The sequence below is a fragment of the Cebus imitator genome, unplaced genomic scaffold, assembly GCF_001604975.1.
Source record: "Cebus imitator isolate Cc_AM_T3 unplaced genomic scaffold, Cebus_imitator-1.0 Scaffold6, whole genome shotgun sequence".
Classification (NCBI taxonomy): Eukaryota; Metazoa; Chordata; class Mammalia; order Primates; family Cebidae; genus Cebus; species Cebus imitator.
The window spans coordinates 10,722,110-10,741,520 of NW_016107321.1; the positions used below are offsets into that span (position 1 = coordinate 10,722,110).

At 41.8% G+C, this 19,411-nt stretch overlaps 1 protein-coding gene across 1 annotated transcript in view; it reads left to right on the forward strand.

The window, feature by feature from the left end:
- IPCEF1 (interaction protein for cytohesin exchange factors 1) overlaps positions 1 to 13,278 on the forward strand; it is a 201,264-nt gene extending 187,986 nt beyond the window's left edge. The window contains exon 11 of the mRNA XM_037742101.1: positions 7,852 to 13,278. Within this exon, the coding sequence (XP_037598029.1) occupies positions 7,852 to 7,856 (5 nt within the window). The 3' untranslated portion in view covers positions 7,857 to 13,278. The remainder of the gene's footprint in view (positions 1 to 7,851) is intronic.
- Positions 13,279 to 19,411: the final 6,133 nt, after the last annotated feature.

A 19,411-nucleotide genomic window follows, 5' to 3' on the forward strand; every position in this document is an offset into this window, starting at 1 on the left:
AGATCATCCACTGGTAAGAAGAAACAGTCATATAAATAAGATCTCCAGTTTTCATGTCATTCATGCAAAGGTGCCATTCTCCTGGAGTATAGCGAGAAGAAAATGTCTTGATTTCAGCTACAGCAGAGACTTAGTGACTGTCAGCTGTGGGGGCTCTAGCCAGGAAGCACCGTGAGAGCCCCACAGTGGGAAGTACATGCTTTGTGGTAATAGACCAGCAGATGTTTTCACAATGGGAATAAGGGACAGTGTACAGGAAGTACTGAAGCTATTTTCAGGGCATCCCTGAGCCGAAATGGTTCTTCATAACAAGTGTCCTGCTTTCACATTTAGATTATAACATGAACAGGTGGAAGCCAGGATATTTTGTAAAGTAGTCCTGATTTAGCAGACGATTTATCTGAAAAGCTTTGATGGATTCTGCAAGTGAATTTTGTTTTGTATATGGCCGTTGGCATTAAGAACTTGAGTCATTTTCCAGGAAGAAATGTCAGCCATTGAAAGGACAAGGCTACAAAGGCAGGCTGAGTGGCTGTTAGTCAGACGTCCCAGTTAGTTAGTAGAACATCTAAATGCCCTGAAAAACTGCAAAAATGAGGCTGGAATGGAAGAGGAAGAGTGAATTTTAATTATACAGCGAAAATACAAATGCAGAGAGAGTCATTCCTATTTAATATTAAAATTTTTAATGATAATAAAAGGTATCACTGGCCATCATTCCACAGTATGTACAAAGCTAATGAATATGTTTGATTATTCAGTGTAGTATGTCATAGTGTGTTGAGATTTTGCTGTCTCCTTTGTCTGTGATAGCTGATATGAGTGAGTAAATATTTCATTGAGCAAGTATTTCCTGACTCTTACTGTGTGCCAGCTACTATTCTAGGTGACTGGGACCACTGCATGGACTCTACTGGGGGTAGAAACAGAGGAAAACGAATATGTGATTAAAATGAAGTGCAAAAATACTATGGTTGAGATGTGCTCTGGGTGCTTTGGTGGCCCAGAGGGGGAAAGTGGCTTACTGGGGGCATTAAGAACAATGTCACGAAGCCGGTGAGTCAGGAAGAAATGAATGCCAAGGGAAGGACGTACAAGGAAGTGGAATGTCTGTCAATGGGTAATAGTTGTAGTCCTTGTTGGGAGAAGTGGGAAGTAGAGGCCAAGGAGAGGTTTGAGTCATTACTAGGAGAAAGATTGTGGCCTCAGGCCTTCCGTAGAGCAGCAGACTCAGGATTCTAGATCTTTACCGCACCATGCCCTCACCTGGCTGCCAGGGGCCCAAGTTTGTGAAAACAACTAATGTTACCTGTTGTTCCCTATGAGTCTCTGTGACCTCATGCACTCTGTGCACTATGACTATGTCAGTGGTGAAGTCAGCAGCCGTGGCTTTTCTGCCAGTGTATCGGTTATCCAGTGCTAAGTAACAAATTATCCCAAAGCTTAGCAACTTCAAACAATTAGCATTTATTATTTCACAGTGTCTGTGGCCAGGAATCTGGGTGTGGCTTGGTTAAATGCCTCTGCCCCCAAGTCTCTCACAAGGCTGTGATCAAGGTTTCTGCTGGGGTTGCATTCATTCCTCCACGGAGAGGGATTAGTTTCTAAGCTCTCGCCTCTAGTTAATTGGGAGGATTCAGTTGCTTTCAGGTTGTTGGACTGAGGGTCTCGGTTGCTCTCCAGCTGTAGGCCAGGGGCTACCCTCAGTTCCTTGCCACAGGGGTTTCTCCATAGGGCAGCTCACAACTGGCTTCTTCAGAGCAAGCAACACAATGAGAGTGGGTGAGCAAGCTGGGTTATAAGCCAGTGGCAGTAATGACATCACATTACTTCTATTCAGTAGAAGGAAGTCATTAGGTCATCTTGTTTTCAGGGAGGAGTTACACAAGGCCTTGGATACCAGGAAGCAGAGAAGACTGGGGGCTCACTCAGGGCTGCCTGCCGCATGCTGCTGGGGAACTGCTTTCTCTGGACATGTGTGGGAAGCAGCCCTTTCCACAGGTCCCTCAGGCCTCCTCAGAGCATAGTACTGGGGACTGATGAAATGTAACAGGACCCACGTCAGGCAGTCCTGTAACCTCAGGAGGCAGGAGGACATGTTGATGTGGAAATTGGCCTTGCCAAAGAAGCCAAACAAAAGCAAAGCACATCAAACTATTCAAAGGAGAGAGAGAACTTACTTGATACATGTATTCGTGTTCATATTGGAAGGGTATAATAATTATTTCTCACTGTTTTTAAAATTCAAAGCAGTCAAGAGAGTGGTTGCCTTTGAGGAAGAAGAGAGAATGGGACTGAAGGGGAGCAAATGGAGCTTCTGAGTGCTGGGTATGGGTCCTTCTGTGACCTTGTTAAGAGTTGTAGGGAAGGGTTTATTTTGTGATAATTCTTTAAGCACTAACTTTTCTTTTTGTGCGCTTTTCTCTGTGTATGATACATGGCACAGAGAATATGTCATACATGGAGGAAATGTTTGTTTTTTAAAAACTTCAAAGTAGGAGTGTGGACAAGCAAAGACAACAGAGTTTCATGTAAAAGCTAGGAAACTGTTTTAACAATAATGTTTATATTTGCTGTGGACACATTCTATAAATAAGGAAAATCCCAGCATTGGGATATTACTGGAATGATTGCACTTCAGGGAAATTCTTCTAGGAAGTTGAGCAAACTTCCAAGCTGAATCTGAGCAAAACTTGATCGTATTACGTTTTACACCAAATGTAGATATTTAGTAATTTCCAGGAGTTCAACATTCACTGACTTGTGGCCAAGCCTGTTTTTATTTTAAAATAAATTATTAGTGGAATAATTAATGGGTCCAACTGGAACTCTGTCTGAGTTAACTCTGGCCTATGTCAAAAGAGCAATGAGCCCGCCTTCCCCATAACTGCTCTGGTGGAACATATTTCCAATGCTTAAGTCTTGAGCCAATGCACTATTTGGAGTAAAAACTGAAAGTATAGCACTCTCATGATATTTTTGGAATCCTTGCCAAACTTTCCTTGCCTACCAGAAAGCAGGGCGGATGTTGCGAAAGCAGTTCAAAGTCCTCCAAAAGCCTCCTGTGCCATCCAGGAGAAGCTGGGCTGCTGGACAAGGCTCAGCCCGAGGGTGCCTGGTGTAGGAACGAGCTTGGAGCGTTCTGTTGTTTCATTAATTTCCTTCTTCTGTATTATTGTCTACATTTTTTTCTTTCATCTATAAAAGAATTAACACAGATTTGAGCCAAGTGGTAAAACATTTGAACTACTTAAAGCCAAAAGTCATGTGAGAAGTGTCAGCTTAATGCCCAAAGTAGAAGAGACCCTTTTCTAAAAATGTTATTAGATATAAAGAGCGGTTAATTTATGTTTGCCTTTTCAAAGACAGTTTCCCCAATTTTTATTAATCTTCAGAGATCTTATTTAGTTTTTTAATATGATGAATTAGGATCTTCCTCTGAAGCAGATGTCTAAATTTCTTTAGAACAAAATAAAACACCTTAAATAACTTTATATTAATAGCACTGTGATGATATCAGAGGATGAAAGCTTTTTTTTTTTTTTTTTTTTTTGGTTTTTTGGAAAAGTTGTTTTTGAAGCATAGATACTGAAAACTCAGAGAGAAGCAATTTGCTCTTTTGGCCCTGCCTGACTTTCTATAAACAATCCCTGTATTTTGCTATGCACTGTTTTTTCTCTGTTTTGGAAGGAAGGCTTCCTATCTTTATCCATCTATCTGTCTGTCTATCCATCTGTTTATCTGTCTATCTATCTATCATCTATTTATCTGTCATGCTGTCTAGCTATTAGTATCTACCATCTATCTATTTATCTAACTAATTACCTACCAATCAATCAATCAATGTCTAGTTTGTTTGTTTAATGGAAAGGATTTCCTCAGATTCCAAATATGGTTCAGAATGCAAAAGAGAATAAAAAGCAAATGGGTAATTAATTTATTTTTTATTTTATATACTCATTTTTTGACAGGTATTCAATGAATATCTACATGTTTCAGTCATTCTTTCAGGCACTTGGAGCTCTAGCAGTGGGCATATCAGACAAAAGGCCTGCCCTCCTAAAGCTTATGTTTTAGTAGGAGAATAAACATAATTGACTAGTAAATTTTATAATATGATAAGTGATGATAGATTTGATAAAGAATAGAAAAGAGAGGGATAGAAAATGTTGAGGAACTGATATTTAATTAGGAAAGGCATGAAAGGCCTCTTTAAAAGACATAATTTGTGTAAAATATGGAAAAGGAAAGGGAATGAGGCTTGAGGTTTTCTGACACAGAATGCTGCAGGCAAAAGGAACAAAAATGGAAACACCTTGGGGTGGGAGTGTTCTGGGCATTTAAGGAAGAGCAATGAGGTCAGTTAGCTGGAATGTAGTGGGGATGGAGCACAGAGGGTGCAGCAGTGAGCCAGAGGGACAGCAGGGACTCGTGCCATAGGGGGCCTCATTGCCATTGCAAACACCAGCTTCTATTCAGAGTAGGACAGTGACCCTTTGGAAGGTTCTGAACACAGGTATGTCATGCTTTGTGTCATGTTTGAAGGTAGAACCATCAGGATTTGCTGGTGGATTGGGTGTGATAGAAGGAGTCACAAATGACTCCAGTGTTTGGCCTGAGCAATTGGAAAGGTGGAGTTACCACTCAGTGCTTTGTGGAAGACTGTGGTGGGAACAGGGTTTGGTGTGTATTAGAAGTTAGTGGGTGGGTGGGGATGCAGAGAACAAGAGGAACTTAGCTTTGGACGTGTTATTTTTGAGATGCCTCTTCGGGGTTGATGTGGAACTGCTGAAGGGGAAGTTTAGACAAATGATTATGGAGTCCAGGGGAGAAGTAAAAAGAGATATAAATGGGGGCCATCAGCACGTAGGGAGAGTGGGAGAGATTACATGTGATTACCAAGAGTGTGAATATAGATAGAGCAGAGAAGAGGCTCCAAGCTGCGGCTCTGGAACACCCCAGTGAGAAGAGGTGGTGTGATGAGGGGAACCAGCAACTGAGGTGAGAGTAAGTAGCCATTGTGGAATGAGACAAATCAGGAGAAGGTGTCACAGAGGCACAATGACGGAAGTGTTCAAAAAGGAGGAGTAGTCAGTCATTTTAGGGGCTTCTGTTTAACATTGATTTAATGGATTATTGGATTTAACAACAGGGAGGTCACTGATGGTCTTCACGAGAGCAGTTTTGGTAAATGGTGGGGGCCAAAGCCCGGAGGGAGTGAATATGTGAAAGAATGGGCCACTGGAGACAAGGAGAAAATGGAGCATTTGCTGGACAGGGATTTGGGGGCAGAGTGGACTTTGAAGACAGAAGAAATAGCAGCGAACATGTATGTCAGTGAGACTGCTGGAGGGAAGCTGGGAAGTTGGTGAGTCACAGGAGAGAAGAGAGTTGCTGGGATGAATTTCTTGAGTAGGAGAGCGGCGGCCATTGTGCTGAAGCGCAGAGACTGGCCTTTGCTAGGAGCACAGATGCTCCGTCTCTGTGAACAGTAGGGAAGCAACATAGATTTGCATCCATGTCATTCGTGGGCAACAGGAACTTGGGAGAAGTGCTCTTCTGATGGTTTCCATTTCCTCAAAAAAGAGAGAGTAAGGCTGTCAGTTGCGAGTGAGGATGAGAGAGGGGGTTTGAGATGAGATTTTGAAATCGTCATTTGGGAGACTCCCAGAAAAGGGATGTGAAAGGGTGATGACCCAAGAGTGGTGAAAATTCACTTATTGGCGGTGGTTGTAAAGTTTCAGCTTCGCACATGCTGTTCTGGGGATAGTCAAAAAGGGTAGTTTAATCATACGCAGGAATTGAATGTCTGCATGGCGCTCAGCATTGTGTTAGGTGCAGGGAACACAGGGACGAAAGAAATGTTTCTTGTCATCTTTAAGCTTTAGAAGAGGTAGCATGATTCATCCATAAATACCTAAATGTACCTTAGTAAGTTCTCAGAGGGTTTCAGAATATTGGAAGGCATGAGAACATAAAAACTTAAAAGCTTATTAGTCCAATGTTGGGAGTACAGGGAAGGTTCCTGGATAATGTGATGCCTTAAATGAGTATAAACGTATGGGTTATGAAAAATTGGGTAGGCCTGGCGCAGTGGCTCATGACTGTAATTCCAGTACTTCGGGAGGCTGAGGTGGGTGGATCATGAGTTTGAAATCAGCCTGGACAACATGGTGAAACCCTGTCTCTACTAAAAATACAAAAATTAGCCAGGCGTGGTGGTGCATGCCTGTAATCCCAACTGCTCGGGAGGCTGAGGCAGGAGAATTGCTTGAACGTGGGAGGTGGAGGTTGCAGTGAGATGAGATTGGGCCACTGCACTCCAGCCTGGGAGACTGTGTTTCAAAAAAAAAATAAATAAAGGCCGGGTGCAGTGGCTCACGCCTTTAATCTCAGCACTTTGGGAGGCTGAAGTAGGCAGATCACAAAGTCAGGAGATTAAAACCATCCTGGCCAACTTGAAGAAACCCCGTTTCTACTAAAAATACAAAAATTAGCTGGGTATGGTAGTACATCCCTGTAATCCCAGCTATTTGTGAGACTGAGGCACAAGAATCACTTGAATCGGGAGGCAGAGGTTGCAGTGAGCCCAGATCGCGCCACTGCACTCCAACCTGGCGGCAGAGATTGAGACTCCCGTCTCAAAAAAAAATAAATAAATGAAAATAAATAAACTTAAAAAATTGGGTAAAGAAAGATTGGAAAGTGTTCTGTGTAAAAGAAACTCTAGAAATTAGAGTTTATCAGGTGAAGAAAGGCAAGGAAGATTCTCCATGTGGCACAATGGCACAGAGATGTGAGCCACTGTGTGGGTGAGAAAATGCACACCAGTACATTAGACTGGAAAGTCAGAAGGAAGCAGAGTTTCCACAATGGTGCCAGTGCAGGTGAGGCGCCTTGGGCGTAAGGGGATCCATGAGGAGGACTCGGCATTTAGATACATCCCTGCTCTGCTAAGTGGAGGTGGAGTTCAAGTGGGCATTGCAGGCAATGATCTCACTCAAGAGGCTGTGGCAGCAGATCAAGTGTGATATATTGAACTGGATATCCAAGCTTAGGACTCTGGGCATGGGATGGAGAAAACAGGTGTAGATTTGAAACACAATTGTTGGGCTGAATATTTGTTTTTAATATGGAGGATGAACACCTTATATTTACTCCATTCCTTGTCTATAGAAAACTGTAACCTGAGCTAGACATTTCAGAAATGTGTGCCATTGGTTACAGAGGAGACAGAGTGGAATAGCACTAATAGGTTGTTTATTAGCTTTGTTGGCATACATACCATTTTCATGGAAGGTTAATAGCCTCTTCTTTGACTAAAAAGATAACCTGTGTATTTATTTGGTGTATATTAATTAACTTAATGTGATTTATTAAAAATAAAGATAATTTAATACAATCTTAAAAGATATATTTCATGTTAACTTATGGCCTAGGTAAAGTGTTATGTTCCAATTTTGCTTAGTGAAGTTTGGATAGTTAATGAAGTACTAACACCTACAATGATAAGTTTTAGGAGGCATAATTCTCACACCAAGGTAGCATTGTTACTGTGGTGTGGAATAATGGATTTATCAGAGAAAGGCAACATAGAAGACCTTTGCTACATGTTTAGCTCTTCCACTAACTCTTGGGTAGGATACTTAACTTCCTCGTGGCTGGTTAGCATATGTAAACAAATGTCATATCTCTTAGGCTTCATGCTGGAATTAGAATATTGACATGCAAAAATGCTTTGATAATTTTATGATAAATGCATATGTGTACTTGTGAAAGAGTCGGTAAAGATGGTTTATGTAAATTAAGATACTTCAACACACCTCCTTCCCCTTTTTTTCTATTGCACAGTGTAAAGAACATGATCTGGCCATGATTAACCAGTTACTGGATGACCCGAAGCTGACAGCCAGGAAATACAGAGAGTGGAAAGTCATGAACACCCTGCTGATCCAGGACATCTATCAGCAGCAGCGGGCCACGCCTGCCCCTGACGACAGCCCCCAGGAACTCAAAGAATCACCTTCTTCTCCCTGTGTTGAAGATTCCATTTGAGACAAAATCAGAATTTTCTCCTCTTGCATTTTATCACAAGCAACTCTTCAAGATGTTGCAAAAACTTACGTTTTTCCTTAAAAGGAAAACCGAAACCCAGTCCTTCAAGCATCAGCTCCCCATCTAAAGATGCACTTTAGATGAAGATAATCCCCAAATACAGCGGGTCCCCTCGTTTCAGTCATAACGCATCCATTGAGATTGGAATGATTGAGTTCAGTTGAAAGGCATTTTTTGTGTTCCTGCTGGGAGCTCACGGTGATGCGGGGATCTAGGTGGGATGTGAGAAATGTATCTTCTGCTCCTTGCTCTCCAGAGAATGCTATGGACAGAAATCAAATTTTACCAGGAATAATTGTCCTTGGAAACATTCTGTTTTTCAAAAGAAGACTATGTATTCCACCTGGCTAAGCAGCTGTGTTGCCCAAATCACTTTTTGAGTGGAGGAATGTTTTCTATAGCAGTGACTGGAAGAACAAATGTCATTTGCAGAACAAAAATTCCTTGTCTTTGGTGTAGAATGGTGGTGCCTTTTCCACGTGTTGAGAAATACTTCATAGACAGTGGCGCATGGGAGAGCTGAAGGATGGGGCGTGTTCCATATTCCGCTCACTCAAAGGACAGCTTGGTGTTTTCACACTTTAAGCAGGTTAGGGGATCTGATTAATGTTTCCTTTCCTTACAACAGCTAGAGAAAACATCTCATCACAGTTGGACACCTCTACTCCCTTCAAGCTTTCCTAATCAACAGTAGGAGATAGTAATAGGTCCAGCAAAGAATGTCTACAAGCTCTTATACGTAGTGTGAATTTATATCCAGATTGCCTGGAATTCATATTGACAAGATGACATTGGCATTGGAATTGTTTTAATATCTTTACTCAAAAAACAAAAACAAAAACCAACAGACAGAAACAACAAAAGAGTTAAACATGATGGTTTTATTTTTGTATGTTTATATGTAACTTGTGTGCTATGTGAACAGCTATCTATGTTTGTTATTTAAATATATTTATAGAAATTCAAATTACTAGTGTTTTAAAAGATGATATACTATTATATGTTGTGCTTAGTATATATTTGATGAGTCTATACTTTTAGCTTGAGAAAAATAGAAATACTGTTGATTAACTAGTGTTATGATGTTGCACTATACTGTATGAAGAATGCTCAGGAAACCTTGTGGGAAAAAGTGGGGCATGCATTCATAATTTTTATTTTTCTTCCCACCCCTATTCCCCTGAGCTCTTAGATTTAGGTTTCTATATCTCTCGTAAGTCACTCTCTTAAGCAGAAAAGGACTTACATTTTCGATGATCCTTTCTATTAAATAAACTTTAAGGTTTATGCCATTTATGCCTGAAAACATTAGACCAAATGCAACACAACTAATGTCATCTTTTCATTAAAGACTAATAGAAATTTAGGAATTGTTGTGTTAAAGAGAGCTCATAGAGAAACAGTATGAAAGTCTTCCCCTACTAATCACCATGGATATTTCTCGCCATAAAAAGAGCCACAACCCACCAAGTACCCATGCTGGCCCTACCTACCCTAACAAACTGTTGACATAACCTCTTTTGCTTTATAGTTTCAAAGTGTGGCTTGACATTCAAATGGAAATAACCACCTGAATTATATCTGCGAACAAAATGGAAATAGTTGTTGAATATTTACCCCAAGCTTTACTAAGAAGCCTTAATACTCTGTAAACAAACAAATAAACAAAAAGCAACCTTAGCATTAAGGAAAAAAAAAAAAAATGAAGCAAGTTATACTACTAGAAGCTTCTTTAAGATAAGAGGCCAGGCCAATCGATTTGGCCCAGCAAACATGTGGGTACTTCTCCACCTAGGGAAGCTACTGAAGATGAGTCTGACCTGTGGTGCCCTGACAGAGGAGACATTCAGGTCCTCAGGTTGGACCCTGATGCGCTGGCTTGAGAGAGCAGTGATTTTAACCTTTTGGTCCTGGAAATGACTGATTCCTTCAGTGATTAGCCGACACCAGAAGTGGGATTATTTAGGATTTGCAGTATAAAGAGTACTGAAGGAACGACACGTAACAATAGTGGAAATAACAGTGTGACACAAAGTACCCTTCCACCTATTTTTCTTTGGTTTGCAACACCAACCTGTAGACTTCCAGTTTTTCCTAAATTGAAGAGCTCCAGAAACTTCTGACCAGGGTTTGTGAATACCTTTGAATGCTTTCCGTTGGCTTTTCATGAAGCCATGTTTCACCAACTTAAAGGCAAAAAAGATCCCTGGGATTACTTAGCCAAGTCTTAAAGTTATTTTTCAAAGGCACGTCAAGAACATTAGCCTAGAGGTTTTTGCTTTGTTAGTTAAAGCTTACTTTGCAGAACTTTCCAAAGTGAGAGTTACATTGAACTGCTTAGTTTTGCACCAGCCTTTCTGAAGCCCCATTGTCTGCTCATTCGTGTTTTTCCCCCTGTAAATTCTTTTGCTTTTGATCAGGTTGTGCTAGAAGCAGGGCTGGCTTCTGTGAGTTCTCAGCTTAGGCTGTGGTCACCAAGAGGTGGGTGGGGTGATAGGCAGGAGTGAGAGGGAGAGTGGGTGACACTTTCCATGACACTCAATGTAGGAAGACATGGACTTCTCTCTTTTGGCTTCAAGCTACTTTTCTGGTCCAAAGAATATTGGGAAAACTGGATTACTTTCAGTACATTTCTTGAGACTGGGTCACCTCTGAAATGCATTTGGGGTAGTTTCATGGGGTCCAAGCGCAGACCCCTATACCCCGTCCCATAGGGCCTTTGAGCCGTGGAATGACATAAAACCATGGCTACTCAGGAAGGAAGTGGAGAATTAGCACATGTAGTTCCAAATCTATGGCACCTGCTAAGGATTAGGATTCGGAGAGGACTCCTTTTCAGGGTTGTGAAGAGGACCTTTCCCCTCTATTGTTAGCCTGTAGACCCAAAGTGGAGTCTGAAGTGATGCCCTCACTGGTTGGTATATTACCAATAGACATACTGAGGCCTGCATTTGAAGGGCCTCTGTTGCTTTTAAGAATTCTTAGTTTTGTCACAGCAGCTCAAATCTTAGCATAGGATCAAAGGCCTAGAAAGACTCCTAAAGTATAAGATTACAAAGACTCCAGGAAGAGGAAGAAAGAGAAACAGATTGTGTTTGGAGTCAGATTTCAATGTGAAATCCATGCCTTATATTTACACAGCACTTTGTAGTTTGCAAATTAGTGAGTTTTCAGCCCCCTTTGCTCCCCCACCCCTCCCACTGCCCACGCTTCATGTGAGATGATTGTGGATTATAACAGTGAAGTGCCTGGCCCAGAACCTCTAGTGGTGACACGGGAATTTGAGTCTCAAGACTCCCAGCAGCTCCCTGCCCCTCCCTCCTCTCCACCCCCCACCTCACTTCACCTGTTACCTTGTGAAGTTGCTGTTGGCGCACAGCCCACTGGGGAACCAAGAAGTTTGACTTGCACTGAATGTTTCCTCACACTGGGCTCAGCACAGGGCTGGCCCTAGTGGCTGTTAAGCTAAATTCTCCATTTGAAACCTAAGGGGCCCTCTCTGTGCTTGAATACATTCTCTTTCTAATGGACCTGCTGCAACCTGCTGGAGCCTGTCTATGAATTGGGGTTTAACCGAATCATGCTGTGTTTCCTTTTCTTTCCTTCTGTACATTAGATGACTTGGGAGGTGCTGTGAGATCCTTGGATGGAAAACGTGTGTTTAAAGAAATGGAGAGTGTGTATTTTGTTTGCCTTTTGAGGCATGTGCTGTCAGATGTCAGAGACCCAACTTAGTGATGAGAGGCTGGTCCTTTGACCTTCTTCTCCTAATTGCTTTTTATGTAATTATGACCTTTTCCTCAGGTAGCATTCCAGTCACCAACAATGTCACAGAGATGAAACAGGTTTAAAGAGAAATATTTTGAAGTCTTTTGAAAAGAAGTGCTATCCAAATTTAAGCCATGTTTAAATTCATAGGCACATTAACTCTTAGTAAGAAAGACATTTTATTTTTCTTTTTGAGATGGAGTCTCGCTCTGTTGCGCAGGCTGGAGTGCAGTGGTGGGATCTTGGCCCACCGCAACCTCTGCCTCCCAGTTCAAGTGATTCTCCTGCCTCCTGCTCAGCCTCCCGAGTACCTGGAATTATGCATGGCTAATTTTTATATTTTATATTATATTAGAGACCGGGGTTTCACCATGTTGCCCAGGCTGGTCTCAAACTCCTGACCTCAGGTGATCTGCCTGCCTTTGCCTCCCAAAGTGCTGGGATTACAGGCATGAGCCACTGCACCCGGCCGAAAGACAGTATTTTGATATAGCCACATAAGTGATTGAGTAATGTTAAGTACAGAAAAACTGCCATATGCACATAAAGTTTTAGGGGGTATTTCTTCTTCAGTCTAACAAAACTATGATACCCAATTGGGGTTTTTCAGTTTATTTCTCTTTCAGTTTTTCTTGTATACCTCACAGGAGAAATTGAGTCCTAGCAATGGGAGAGAACTGCCCTGTCTAGGGTTTTGTAACACATCATTGAAAAATAAAAGACCCCAAAACAAAATTTTTGCAGCCTGCATGACATGGACTGGGGAAGGGGGATAATTTCTCCCCTCACAGAAAGCCACTAGTCTCCTTGAATGAGATATTGAGTAGACGCGTTTCTCTGTGGCGTGAGGCAGGAAGCAATTCCCTTGCCTCTTCTGCACATCTTAATTCTTTCCAGAACCACATGGAAAACTTTGAAAATGGATTCTTCGTCAAGAAATGGTTTATATATTTCTCTTGCTGTAAGGAGACTTCACTGATCTGTATTTTTTTTTTTTAACCATTAGCTCAAACAAGAAGCATGCCCCATCAAAACAGTAAATGCCGTGTAATAAAACCAGGAGTTGTAATCGCCATGTATTTTAATGTGCTTGCATGATGGGAACGTAACTTTTAGCACTGCATGGTGTTTGGGGGCCAGATATTAATGTGGAAACGATAGCTTCAGTTTGTGCTTTCATTCTGTGTCAGCTACCCCTCTAAACTGAAAAAAGAGGCATGGCTCGTTTCTCTCCTGCTTTATGTTTTTGAGGTTGACTTGTAAGATAAAAATAAAAATAAGAAAAAAAATCTAGTAGAATAACATAGGAAAAAAAAGTTAACATATACTACTGGTGTTCATTTTCTGCCCTGCCGTGTTGCTTTCTCAAAGAAATAAACCTGTGGCTGGGAAGTGTTTAATGGCTGCGTTTTGATCTTCTGCAAAGGTTACAGTGCCCTCTGGTGGCAGTCATCAAAATCGCTTCCAGGCTTGTTTTTATTTTTAAATAAAATATCTCATTTTATTGGAAATTTATTTCAACAGTAACTGACGTAGCCTTTTCCAGTGGTTCTCAATTTACACATTTATTAACACAGTGATATTTATATTTTTCAAAAATTGCCATTGGACCACACAATTTGACTTGCACATTATATTACTTATTATTTCTAGGCATCCACATTTTATTTAAATAATTTTTAAAATTTGCATATTATAAAAGTTACAAATTGTGGTACACAAGCTCCTTAAAACATATGAGATATTTATTTGAAAATGAACAAAGAAAATAATGAAATAGCCTAATACATTGCCTTTCTTTTGGATCCACAGATCAGAGGGAGTCAGCCCGCATTTGAACTGATTCAGGCTACCTGACTGCTGGCTACACACGCAGACTTTTCATTTTGTTCCTTGTTCTTTCCTAATTCTCACCTCACAAGCCAAGCTCTTCCTTCTGTCCTCTTTGTCCTGCTACCACCAAACATTTCCAGGCTCCTACGTGGATGCAGTCAAAATTATTTTAGACCAAAGGGATTAGTAAAAAGCACAGGTACTATGCATTTCCTGATTTCTGGAACAATCTCATATTATTTCCTATTGTTGCTGTAGCAAATGACCACAATTAGGGCAGCTTCAACACATTTGTGATCTTACAGTTCGGGGGGGGTTGCACTCTGTGGAGGCTCTGAGGGAGAATCCATTTCTTTGCCCTCTCCCTGGGTTACAGGTACACCCCACTCCTCCCGGGACTGACCTGTTTTTTTTTCTTTTTCTTTTTCTTTTTCTTTTTCTTTTTCTTTTTCTTTTTCTTTTTGTTTTTTGAGACAGAGTCTTGCTCTGTCACCCAGTTGGAGTGCAGTAGCACAATCTTGGCTCACTGCAACCTTCGCCTCCCAGGTTCAAGCAATTCTGCCTCAGCCTTGTGAGTAGCTGGGATTACAGGCACCCGCTACCACTCCCGGCTAATTTTTCATGTTTTTAGTAGAGACAGGGTTTTGCTATGTCGGGCAGACTGGTCTCGAACTCCTGACATCAGATGATCTGCCCACCTCGGCCTCTTAAGGTGCTGGGATTACAGATGTGGGCCACCATGCCCGGCTGGGGCTGACTCTTTTAAGGTCCCTTGTGATTACAACGGGATCACTTGGGTAATTCAGGATAATCTATTTTAAGGTATGTTGGTTTGCAGCCTAAATTCCCCTTTGTTGCCTCTACACAGGTTCCAGTGATTAGGACTGGACACTATCCTGTTTACCCCAAATCCCCACTACAAATATCCTGCTAAGTCCTGGTGGACCAGCAACACCTCCAGCAATCCCAGGAATTCCATGTTTCAGCTACAAGCATGAAAGTCCTTTTCACACCATGTAACTTGAATTTGACTTTATCAGTATGTTCACCACAGGAAAGAGAATTTCATCTTTATGAGGGGAAAAGCAGGAAATGTCTGGCTTTTAAGAAATCGTGTGCTGGGAGTCCTGACTCACGTTTGCAATCCCAGTACTTTGGGAGGCTGAGGTGGGAGGACTATTTGAAGGCAGGACCTTGAGACCAGACTGGCCAACATAATGAGACCCTGTCTCTATTTTTTTTAAGAGGGAGTCTCACTCTGATGCCAGGCTGGAGTGCAGTCGAGTGATCTCGGTTCACTGCAACCTCTGACTCCTGGGTTCAAGCAATTCTCCTGCCTCAGCCTCCTGAGTAGCTGGGATTACAGGCGCCCACCACCATGACCAGTTAATTTTTGTATTTTCAGTAGAAACGGAGTTTTACCATGTTGGCCCGGATAGTCTCGATCACCTGACCTCATGATCCGCCCACCTTGGCCTCCCAAAGTTTTGGGATTACAGGCGTGAGCCACCGTGCCCAGCCGGTTCAGCAACATTTAATAAGCATTATACACCATGAGCTGGGCGCAGTGGCTCATGCCTGTAATCCCAGTACTTTGGGAGACTAAGGTGAGTGGATCACCTGAGGTCAGGAGTTCGAGACCAGCCTGGCCAACATTGTGAAACCCCGTCTCTACTAAAAATGCAAAAACTTAGCTGGGCATGGTGGTGGGTGCCTGTAATTCCAGCTACTCGAGAGGCTGAGGCAGCAGAATCGCTCGAATTTGGGAGGTAGAGGTTGCAGTGAGCCAAGATTGAGCCATTGTACTCCAGCCTGAGCAACAAGAGCGAGACTCTGTCTCAAAAAAAAAAAAAGATTTATGCACCATGACCAAGTGGAATTTATTCCCAGGAAGCAAGGCTGGTTTGATATTCAAAATAAATCAAGAAACTCACCACATCAACAGTAAAACAAGAAAAATCATTATTATATCAATCGGTACATACAATTCATTTGACAAACTTTAAAATCTATTCATGATGAAAATTCTCAGAAAAATAAGAATAGGTGGCAATATGTACTTCTTCAACTAGATTTCTAAAGAATCTACCAAAAAACTCCTGCTACAATTATACTTAATGGTCAAAGGCTGCATGTTTTCTCCCTAAACATTGGAAACAAAGCAACAATATCATTCTTACTATTGTCACTTAACAGAATGCTGGAAGTTCTAGCCAGTGCAATAAGACAAGAGAAGGAAATAAAAGTCACATAGTTCAGAAGGAAACAAACAAAAACTTCTGTTGGCAGTTGACATAATTGTGATGGTCTGTGTGGAAAATCCTCAGAAATCTTAAAAGAAAAAAAAAACAAAAACCCTCCTAGAACTAATAAGGGAGCTCAGCAAAATCACAGAATTCAAGGTGAACAGACACAGAAATCAATTGTATTTCCATATGCTTGCAATGGACACATGACAGCAAAATTAAAAATATAATACCACTTACAATCACCCAAAAAATGAAATAGGTGTTACTCTAATACAAGCATACAGGACTCATATGCTAAAACCTATGAAACACTGATGACAGAAATCAAAAAGATTTAAATAAATGGAGAGACACACATTATTCATAGGCTGAAACACTCAGCGTCCTAAAGATGTCAAGCCTTCCCAAATTGATATACAGGTTTTTCCCAGCAATGGGTTTTGTCGATATAGGCAAGATTATTCTAAAATTTACATGAAAGTTCAGGCAAGGAACTAAAATAGCTAAAACACTTTGAAAAAAGAATAAATTGGGAAGAAGCAGCAGTCTGCTCCATTTCGATACTTATGTAGCCATAGAAATCAAAGATGTGTGGTTTCGACAGAGGGATAAGAGACATGGATCAAATGAACAGAGACAGAAACCCAGAAATAAGCCCATATAAATATGCCGAACTTATTTTTGACAAAGGTATGAAAGCAATTAAATGAAGAAAAAAGTGTTTTCAACAAATGGTGCTGGAGCAATTGGACATCTATAGGCAAAAAATGAAAAATAAACTTTGATTCATAAGGCTTATAATCCTCACACTGTATTTAAAAAGTATCACACTGTCCTTGATGAAATGGCCCAACAAGAAGGCAATATTTATATGGAGCATCTCAGCAAGTCAGTGCCTTTAGAAAGAGACATTTGGTTAACTTAGATGTTTAAGTAAAGAAAGAAAGTGGGCTGGGCACGGTGGCTCACACCAGTGATCCCAGCACTTTGGGAGGCAGGCGGATCTCTTTAGGTCAGGGGGTTGAGACCGGCCTGGTCAACATAGTGAAATCCTTTTTCTATTAAACATAAAAAAATTAGCTGAGCTTGGTGGTGGGTGCCTGTAATCCCAGTTACTTGGTAGCCTGAGGTGCAAGAATCACTTGAACCCGGGAGGCAGAGCTTGCAGTGGGCCGAGGTTGCACCACTGCACTCCAGCCTGGGCAACGGAATGAGACTTTGTCTCAAAAAAAAAAAAAGGAAAGTGGAAGAGGAAATCTACCACCTACTCTGATCAATAATTTCTAATGGTGGATAATACTTAAATTCCAGCCAAAAATTTTTAAGGTATATAATGAAGTGCTTTCTGCACTACATATAAAATCGGTATTTACAATATGTTGTGTGATTGCTGGTGAATGATTCTGATATCCACTCATAATGGATACATCAAGGTGACAGGTTAGGGAAAAAGAACATTTGCATTCTAGTTTCATTCTCAAGGCTGACAAACTAGGGTGCAAGAAGAAACACAGTATCATCCTCAATATGCTGAGCATAAGGTACCCCCTGGGTACCCTTATAAGCATGGAACCACAAGGGTACCCCATATGGAAGAGCCATACAGAGGGGTGGGTAAGTGTCCTAGGTCAGGGTCCAGAGAAGAGATGGGGCCAGAGATGGGGATTTTTGTCAAAGTGATGGATTGAGGTGGGCTTTAGAAGAAGGGGCATTGGAGAAGGAGGGTGGGGCATGGAAAGAAAGCTAAGTAACAAAACAGTCTGGGGCGAAACCAGCTTCCATCTAGTCTTGAGGGCAGCTCTGGAGTCCACGTTGCACCAGAGAGCTGGTTCTGTCTTAAGATAAGGGAAATAGACTTTTGTACTCTGCATAAATCAGTTATTGGTCACTGGCTGCTGAGGGAGAGGTGGGAAGGGGAGCAGAAGGGCATCCACTCCAGGGAGGCAGCTGCTATTCAACCAGAGGCCAAGTTCTGGAGGAGGAGGCAATGGGGAGTGGTTAGCAGCCACCATTCACTGTAATTTGGGTCCATCTGCCTGGATAAGGGGATCTAAACAGATCGCTATCGACACCCAGTGGAGTCCATCTCTTGTCTTGCCCAGGTTCTCTTGCTTTTCATATTGTTTGCTACGTAGGAACTGTCATGATTTCTGAGGAAACTTCCAAAAGGCAAATTAGGGTGATGAACTACAGCCATGTGGTGCATTTGGTCCTAAAGCTTTAGGTGATACATGATCTCCCTCCTACACAACACGTTCTAGATTTTCCTTCACTTGCATTTCTGCTTTATTGTGTCCCAGGCCCTCATCCCTGAGCTTTTTGACCCCCTGTTCACCATATACTTATCAGGCCAGTTGCTTCACAGGGCAAGTTATAACTGAGTGTGGACACAGGCATACCAAGAGGCACCCCAGTGGGTCATGTGAGTGCCAACCATACTCTTCCCTCTTCTATTAAGAAACAGCAATGTTAGCTGATAGTCCCTGTAAACACTCTACCATGGTTGTGCCTGCCAGGGCTACACAGCGCGTCAGGATCTACTTCTAGTGGGGGCCCTTTCTCTGTTACAAATGGCATAGTCTTTCTCCAGAGCCCTAGGGATCTGTCCTGTGACTCCCCTATTGGAGACTGCCATGGACTCCATGTTGTTTCTGGACTGTATCTATCTCTACTACCATGGGATCTACTAAGCCATATGGCTCAAAAAATAAGACTAGTTATACCACAACCTGTTCCCACTGTACAGACCATTCTTGTCCCAGGCTCCACCCCCCAAACAGGAAGCTTCCCATATCACCTAATGAATAAAGTCAGAACAATCTTCCTAAGTAAAGAATACGTTGCCAAGAAAACTTGAACAGCCCCACCAAGTATAATGCTTCTTTCTTTGTGGTAGAAGTGCAAGGTGCAATAACTTGCCCTTTACATTGGATGAAATGCCCTGGCTTGCTTAGCTCCTTAGACCTCTAAATATTTCTCACATCTGGCAGGCCCCAGAATCTTTGTAGAGTTTCTCACTCACTCTCTGGGGTTATTATATCTAATCATAGTCTTCAGAGTACATGCCACTTCTTACTCATCAAGTTCTTAGTGTTTTTCACATGATATCATCAATAGAGTGAATCAATGTAACAGTCTGTGGAATGTCCAAATGGTTCAGGTCCCTTCTGACTACATTATGACACATAGCTGGAGAATTAATATGGCTCTCGGGCAAGACCATAAATGCATATTGTCACTCCTTCTGTATAAATGTAAGATGTCTCTGAAACTCCTTCATGATGGTTATTGAAAAGAATGTGCTCACCTAGCCAAAGCCTATGCACTTGAGGCCATAATCTGCTCTAGGAAAATCTCGCATCTAACATCCCACATCCCACCCCTCCCAGTAGCTACAAGTGGAGCTATAACTTTGTTGAGTTTTCAGGAACCTACTGTAATTTGCC